The following is an 8,411-nucleotide window of genomic DNA, read 5'->3' on the forward strand; positions in this document are numbered from 1 at the left end:
AAATTTCACTAAATTTTACTAAAATTCATTAAATTATACAAAATTTTACTAAATTTTACTTTATTCAACTAATTTTAAACGAAACTTAACTAAATTTTAATAATTTTTTTTTTCTATTTTTTCTAAATTTTACTTATTTTTAACTTATATATGAATTCATCTGAATTTTTTCAACTTAATTTAACTTAAATTAACTTGATTTAACTAAATTTAACTTGACATTTAACTCAATTATTCTAAATTAACCTTAATTTAACAAAATTAACCTAATTACAACTAAATTTTAATAATTACTACTAATTTAATGTTATTTAAACTATTTTGGTTAGTTTAGTAAAATAATTTTAACAAACTCAGTTATTTATACCAATAGGACAAGTTTAAATTAATTTAAACATATTATTTCAATTTTTATTCATATAGGCTAGTTTTAAATAGGTTAAGTGGCTTTTATTGTAATTTTAAAAACTCTTTGAATAAACATTTTAATCTGTTTTGTTTTTTTTTGTCACCCTATTTGTATTGATCACCCTAACCGCTCTAAACTGAATCCGGAAATACTAAAAAAGAAGAAGAAGCACCCCCAAAATGCCCCCGTTCCGCCATCGCTTTTTTGCCCGTTATCGTGGTCAAAACGGGCCCAAAAGCGTGCCACAGACGGGCGTAACACAGCGGCCAAAATGCGTAACGCCCGCCTAAATGTTGCATTCTGGCACGCAATGGGCCACAACGAGGGGAAAAAGCGTGCTGAAAATCGGGCCCGCTTTCAGGCAAAACGTCCCCGCTTTTTGGCCGTTTTCCGCCCATTTTTCTATGTGGGTAGCCAGTTCGATTTGCGATGCCTTTTCGACGAGTCGCAAAATTTATCACGTCCGTCGCAGTGTGTTTTTCGTGTTTTCTTTCGCGTGCGTGGGTGAGTGTAAAGGTGCGGCTGCCTTTGGCTGTCCCGATGACAGCTAGCCAGTTCGATTTGCGATGCCTTTTCGTCGGGTCTCAAAATTTTTCGCGACCGTCGTCGGTGTGCAACAATAACAAACCCCTATCATACCATTTCAGCTCGATAAACATTGTAACTCGTCGTTCGCAACGTTAATCAGTACATTACTAAAAATCAATCATTTAAAACTAGTACAATCATCTCAAGTTAAAAATTCTACTGTTCAATCCTTCATTCATTAATTTCAAATGATTTTGGTTCTATCTTTCCACAGCCGGCTGTCTAAGACTAAACCATTTCATTTAAAATTTAACAACAGATAAACGGGAAATGTCTCATCCGCAGCATCCGATTGCTTGCCTTGAGAATAATACATAATACCTTTCAACAAACATTTTGATTTTGGGTCGCATCATCATCTTCTGTGGTGAATCCTGACCAAATACCCTACCCTACTAACAAATTTTCAGGTTCCTGGCGCTTGTGGGGTGTAAGCACAGAGTAAATCAGCTGCCCTAGTAGCAACCTGCGCTAACTAACATTCCCGTCCCTTAAAATCGAGATCTACAAACTGACATGGCGGGCGCCGTTGGTGGCCAATGACTGTTACCTATTCGCAACTGATCTAGCTTTAGCAATCATGGTGTTTTATCTTTTCAGCGCATTCATACATGCTGTTGATAAGGGAAACACCACTAGATCGTCGAAGCCTATAATCAGTAGTGCTGAAAGGATATTACGGTTCTGTTCAGCAACGGAGGGGCAACCATGGGTGATCTCTCATGCTCATGCTCATGCTATGTATGCAGAAAGAATTTCCATTGGATCCGGAAGATTTGCCTTCATATTGACATTCACTTTTTCAACTACCCATTCCCAAATTTCCTTTGAATTTGTACAATTTGTTATTCTATGTAAGTTTGTATCAAGTTCATGGCAAATCTCGCATTCGGCGTTATTTAATCCCCTCACATTATAGCTGCATAATTTTTCCTTGTTTGGATATATATCGTTTAAAATTTCATAGATTATAGATTTCGCATCAGAGTCCATATAATTTTCACTAAAATTCTCCCACGTGCTCAACCAGTCAGGACTTGGCGCCTTGCTCTGGATTTTCGGTTCACAGCTTTGTTTAGACAACAACGAGCTATAAATTAGTGCCGATGTGTTCAAAAAATCGTAGGCTTCGTATTCTATAGCAATGTTCACCCAATCATATGTATTCCGAGTTAAATTCTTTGTAGAAATATTGTCTATAAGATAGTGTTTTCAACGTCATTTTTGTATAAGATATTTCTAATGAATAATGCTTTGAATTTTACCTCTGCCTCAACTAACGCTAGTCCACCTCTCTCGAAGGGTAAATATAATTGTCCTGCTTCAACTTTAAAAATTTGCGAACCCCAGAAATATCTTAACACCATTTTCTTCAATTCATCAATATGGCGTTTGTCTGGCGGTAAAATTTGACCAAGATACCAGCACTTCGAAAGAATAAACGTATTTATAATCCAAGATTTTTGAACAAAATTTAAATTTTTAATGCAGATTGAATTCAATTTCCCTCTGCATGCTGATATAATTTTGCTGTAATTTTTATCAATCATATCTTTCCAATTATTTACAATTAACATCCCAAGTACCTTTATTTGTGTTTCCTCTCTAAGAATCTGTGGTCCTAATTTACAGTTGTTAATTCGTACGTAAGAAGATTTTTTACTATTCAATCGAATTCCAGAACATTTCCCATACTCTTTAATTATTTTCAGCACGTTATCAAACTCATAATCTGTTTTAACAACCATTGTTACGTCGTCCGCATACGCTACCACTTTAATAAAACTATGATCTAGTAATATGCCTGTAACAGAAGAATAGAGCTCTCTTATCAATGGTTCCAAGTAAATTACGAAAAGTAGCATCGAGAGTGGGCAGCCTTGTCGGATGGATCTGGAAATTTTAAAACAATTTGTCAAATGCCCGTTAAATAGAACACTGGCGGTAGCATTTCGGTATAAATTTCTTAGACATGCGATAAACTGGTCCGGAAAGTTAAATTTTTCTAATATGCTCCACAATAAATCATGACTAACATTGTCGAATGCGCGTTCCATATCGAAACTAACGATTGCAGTTTCAAATCTTTTTGAACCGGAAGCTTTGACAATAATTTTTCTCAGCATGTCAAGACTGTCTACGCATGATTTGTTATTAACGCATGCAGTTTGCCCTTCCTCAAGGATATTTCCCAAAACATTCTGAATACGATTTGCAAGTGTTTTTGTAAAAATCTTGTAATCACAATTCAACAGGCTTATGGGACGAAAACCAGAAATGTTTTCCGCACATCCAGACTTTGGTATCAATGTTATTACCGAGGGGAATGTCACTCCGCGATAACACACTAAAACGCACGAAAACGAGCTCGAAAAGCATCAACGCTACTCATCGTACCGAGTTTTCACATAACGCCACCAGAAAGTAAGTTATCGCAAGTTAACGCGCGTTAAAGCGAGTTAAAGCGGTCAGCGTCTGCTCGATTTTTGAACCAAACCAAATCGATCTTGCAACCCTGCCGTCATTTTCGAGTAGTTTTTTTTCGGGTTTGGCAACCCGTTCTTTGTTTTGATTATTTTCCTGCAATTTTCGTAAACAAACAAAGCAATCTGTGAGTTTAATTTGTTTTGCCCATTCGGTGACGAAAACGCTGCAGATTTGCCGCCCCGCTGGTGGTCTCACGGGGCAGGTGGAATCATCCCGAGTCCGAGGTACGAGGAGATTTTTGAACCGATGGCGGGTCCAGCGAATCCGGGTTTGACGGAGCAGATACGGGAGCCGAAGAATATGCTTCAGGGTTTGTGGAGGCGGCACATATTAGTGACTTTCAATTTGAGAACCAGCGAAAGACGGTCCACAACTATGGGAGGCGTTTGATTCGTCGGTGGAGGAAGGACCGAGTGGAGGTGGTGCAGGCCGCGTACGACACGGACGGGAAGATGGTGTTTGAATCTTTAATAGCGAATCAGGCGGGGGATAAGAGAAAAAAGTTGAAGATTGCCAATCTGGAAGAAGCTGATGGATTTTTTGGACTGTGAGGCGAGGACGAGGAACTTGTGTCCAGGCCGAACGGGGCCGAGCAGGTTGTGATCGAGGAGATGATGGTCAAAAAGCAGCACCGGAACCTCATGACTGAGAATAAGCCGAACGAGTATCCCCGAACAGTGCTTCCTGCTAGTGGCGGGAACGTCCGACGTCCGATAAGATCATTTGCGTGAGTAGATGCAACAAAAAATAATGGGATAATGGGAAGCCTCAAATTTGCTTCTCTTTCAGTGGGGCACCCGCAGTGGAGATTTCGTCCAGGAGTACGAACGACATCTGGGCGCGGTAAACTCGATCACCTTCGACGACTAAAACCTGGCGACGCAAAGTCTACATCTGTTTCACGGCCTGTACGAGTAGCTTAGTGCCTACGTAAGTTGGTCCGATTCTACCTGGAGGTTTTAGTGGTTTAATTCTGGTTCTTTCGCAGACCAACGTGCGCTGATTCTCGAGTTTCTCCTGTTCCTCGCGGATACAAATAGTTTCGCGGGTGCGTCCAACGGAGGTCCGCTGTTAAATCTGGACCATCGCGAGGACAGCATCAACAGTAATGGTTTGCCGGCACCGGTGTCTATGCTGGCGGAGTTCTTCAAGGACGGGCAACTCCAATCTGAACATTCCCGAGCCCGGCCTCATCGAAGGGACTCTTCCGCGCAGTGAATTGACCGGTCACGATTGGTTCAGCATGATGCCCACCGACACAAGTCCTAAGGTCTGCAAAGTGCTGCTGCTGTTCCATCTGCGCCAGATCAACAACCACCATCCTCATGCTGAATATGGCCACCAAGTCGATCCGCGACCTGGTCTACAAGCGTGACTCCTTCAAGCACCGACATTGCTGCATCACAATCACAGAAAAGATCGAGCGCTGAACGCACTCAACCAGCTGGGCAGCATTCAGAGAAAGATCAACGGCTCAAGTGCAGCGTTCAGTAAGGGCGGCAACTCCAAGCTAGACGTTCCCAAGCACTGTTTGCGCGCACTGGTCCCACCCCGCGGCACATTTGTCCCGCAGCCTCCTTAGTTCGATATGATTTTGTACACTTAATTGAATAAAATCCTGTTTTTTCTGTTGAAACTGTTTATTTTACTTTAGAGCTTAAGATTTATTTATGCAGAATCTACCTGATATTTCCAGGGGTTGTTCGGACATATATAACTAGCATCTGGGCTAAATATGAGCACCCACACGTCTTCATCAGCATGTCAGGTTGTACAGGTAGATCTTCGTTTTACTCCTTGTCGGCCGCTTCCGGCATGTTTAACAGTGTGGCCGAGTTCTTTACCAAGAGGCTCAAGTGGGATCCACCACCTCTGTTGGACGCAACTGCGATGGTCTCCGGAACAACTGGAGCCTGTGCCGGCTGCAGTCGACGCTGTCCTCCGAGCTGGGCAACGCGTCCCTACGCATCGTTATAGTTGTCCACGGCCAGTCTCTCAATCATGCCGTCCTGTAGGGTGAAGAAAAAACAATTTGAGTTAAAACTAAAGTAAGAATAGTGTTTGACTAACCAACACCATGTAGCAGGTCGCGCTGCTCGGTTTGGTCGGCGGCTTTAGCTCTGAGAGATTCCGGCCGGCTCCGATTAACACTACAACAGATGTTCGACCGCTTCGCCCTGATTTTCACCAGCCAGCTCAAGGATAACAATGGCCACTTCCAGGTTGCCACCACTGTACTCCTCTGTTCCTTCAGACTGCTCGCCACCAGTAGCGCGGCCTTTCGATTCCCGGCGTACACTTCGCGGCCGTTCCTGGCCAATCCTTTTTGCAAACTCCCGCACTGAAAAGGCTGTCCCCACCACGAAATAGACGAAAGACCGATCCGTCTCGAACCCTTCGCAAGCGCAGGAAACGGTTCCGACGGCTGATCTGTCTCCACCGGTTTTGCTCTCCGCAGGTTCATCGTCGTACAGCTCCGTTGGCAGGCTCTTCGCACCCAACACCGGCCCCGGAACACGCTCGTTTCCATTAATGTTCCGTCCGGAAGTTGCATTCTTTTAAGCCGAATCTTGCTTCCTCCTTTTAGGGCGCCACCGTTTTTTTGACCACCATCCGTCCGGTGACGGAGAAAAATTTAGCAAAACAAACTGCTCGACTAATTTGACAACGAGAACTGTCATTTGCTCTTGACAGTTCTCGCTGTCAAAAAAATCGAGCAGTGTGATGCGAGAACGCAAGAAAAAGTAAGCCAAAAAGCAAGTTATCGCGGTTAACGCGTGTTAAAGCAAGTTAAAGCGGAAAGGTGAAAGTGAACGCTGCAAAGGTTTGAAAAGGAAGCTTTATCGCTCGGTTAGCGCGGAAGTGACGTCCCCCTCGGTTATTACTCCTTCGCAAAAAGAAGAAGGAATTACAACATTACCACACAGCAAGTCGTTAAATAACTTAATCATATCATTTTTCATTAAGTCAAAATGCTTAACGTAAAATTCATAGCAAATACCGTCAGGACCCGGGGTTTTCTTCTTTGTACAATTCCTTACTACCTTCTTTAACTCTTCTTCGGAAATAGGTTCAATTATCTAGTTCGAGTCGTCCTGATTTAGTCTTTTTTTAATATAATTCAATGATCTGCAACTGGGTTCTAAAAAGTCGTGCTTTTTGAAATTTTCAGAAAAATGGTTGAATAAAAACTTTTTAATATTCTCCGTGCCGACAATTTCATTACACCCATCTATAAGCTTCTCAATTCTACTACTTTGGTTGAATTTATGCCTGGCAATAATCTGGTAAATGTTCGTCCTTTCGTTGGTGAGGATACTGTTTGAGGAAAGTTTTGATTCATAATATTTTAATTTTTCAGATTCTATTTTAAAAATTAATGATTTAGTTAAGCCCATTTCCCTGCTAACATCTTCATTATCATTTTGTCTAGAGGATAATTCAATCAACGTTTTGTATAATTCAGATTTGCGCATGGCTATGTTCCGATTGAATTCAATACTTTTCATCTTGAAGAAATTTTTAACCTTGGATTTAAAATGGGTCGTCCACCAGTTCATAAAATTATTTTCATACGATTGCCGTTGTTGTAGAGCTTCGTACGTAAAACAAAACTCATTTTCACATTCATCGTCATTAATAAAAGCTGTGTTTATCTTCCAAATGATGTCTCCAAGTCTGACTTTTGAATGGAAATTTTCATCAAAATCGCCCTATGATCTGAGAAGACCACAGGCCAGGTCTCAAAATTCAAAACAGATTTTAAAATATCTTGTGAAGCATAAAATCTATCAATACGAGATGCTGAATCACCTCTCAAAAAGGTGTACTGCACTGCTTGGTTTTTTAAAGCTTTGTCTACATCCTTGAGGGCCATTTTTGACGTCAGTACTTTCAAACTATTACAATTTTTTTTGGTATTTCCTTTGGTGTCAGTCGGATCCAATATGCAATTAAAATCCCCACCCAGCACGTGCGCTCGAGCAGCTGCCTTATTAAGGTGAATGGCAATATTTTCAGCGAAAAGAGTTTCCCGTTCTTTTTTTAGCATGAATCCAGCGTGCCCATAAACATTAATATAATTAATCCCATTAACCAGTACGGAAACAATTCTACTGTTTGGGTCACAGATGATATCATCGTAATCAAAACCTTTACGAATCAAAATAGCCGTGCCTTGATTTCTGCATACGTTAACTATCGCATGGTGAGTGAAAATGAATGAAAAATTGTTGAAAGCTACTTCCTGACCAAAAATAATATCTGCGTTACTGTTCTTTACAAAGTCGTGAAAAAGTGAGAGTTTAAGCCTGGTCTGAATTGCGTTTAGATTGATACTGGCGATAATGCACGTGTAGTTCATGATGGGTTAAGGGTTAGTTGTTCTTTCTTTTTGGGGTTAGTTGTTGTTAGTTTTTGGGGTTAGGTTTCTCCTTTTGCGCCGACCTTGATCGACTGCGACCATCCAGAACATTGAGCAGGTTAGGAATCGTTAAACGTGGCTGCGGCTTACCACTTTCTCCTTTTGGTGTCTTGTCCGTTAGGGTGGTCCAAATCCGGACTTTTTTGGGGCTACCCCCTGAAATCAAAGATTTACCCATCACTAGGCTAAATTCAAAATTTGAGCTCGTTCTGACCACGGGAACCCCTCCCTCCAATCGCTTAAAGTTTGTATGGGAAAAATCGTCAAAATGTATGGAGAAAAGCAACTGTTTTACTTTTTTACCTGTGGAAGGCGCCATAGTTATCCGATTCTTACCATTTCTTAAATGTAGAACCTTCATTAAATTTAGAACAACTTTCCCGAAGACACCAAATTTTTAGATTTTTTTCCCGCGAAGTTATTAGCGCCCAAAACTGACCATTTTTGCGCGGCTAGCTGTAAGGGGCTACCTAACAACGATGTTTATGTCCAATTCGTACACGC

The 8,411-nt window shown here is 41.2% G+C and overlaps 1 protein-coding gene across 2 annotated transcripts; it reads right to left on the minus strand.

Moving 5' to 3' along the window:
* Positions 1–5,076: 5,076 nt before the first annotated feature.
* Positions 5,077–8,089, minus strand: LOC120431964 (uncharacterized). 2 transcript variants are annotated; one of them, XM_039597097.2, is made up of 2 exons: positions 5,559–8,089; positions 5,077–5,493 (listed from the first exon to the last, which is right to left on the minus strand). In XM_039597097.2, exons 1-2 carry the CDS (start codon positions 6,036–6,038, stop codon positions 5,446–5,448), a joined length of 528 nt encoding a protein of 175 aa, XP_039453031.1. In that variant the 5' UTR covers positions 6,039–8,089; the 3' UTR covers positions 5,077–5,445. The 2 variants fall into 2 exon arrangements, with proteins under 2 accessions (XP_039453031.1, XP_039453033.1); XM_039597099.2 differs by having other exon boundaries at positions 5,095–5,493; positions 5,555–8,061.
* Between the last annotated feature and the right edge of the window lie 322 nt (positions 8,090–8,411).

Source organism: Culex pipiens, unplaced genomic scaffold (genome assembly GCF_016801865.2).
Source record: "Culex pipiens pallens isolate TS unplaced genomic scaffold, TS_CPP_V2 Cpp_Un0100, whole genome shotgun sequence".
In the NCBI taxonomy this organism is placed as follows: domain Eukaryota; kingdom Metazoa; phylum Arthropoda; class Insecta; order Diptera; family Culicidae; genus Culex; species Culex pipiens.

Coding starts and splice junctions, on each gene's coding strand:
- LOC120431964 (XM_039597097.2), bottom strand. CDS start 6,038: ATGCAACTTCCGGACGGAACATTAATGGAAACGAGCGTGTTCCGGGGC. Junction 5,494..5,558: donor AGCGCGACCTGCTACATGGT/GTTGGTTAGTCA, acceptor TTCACCCTACAG/GACGGCATGATTGAGAGACT.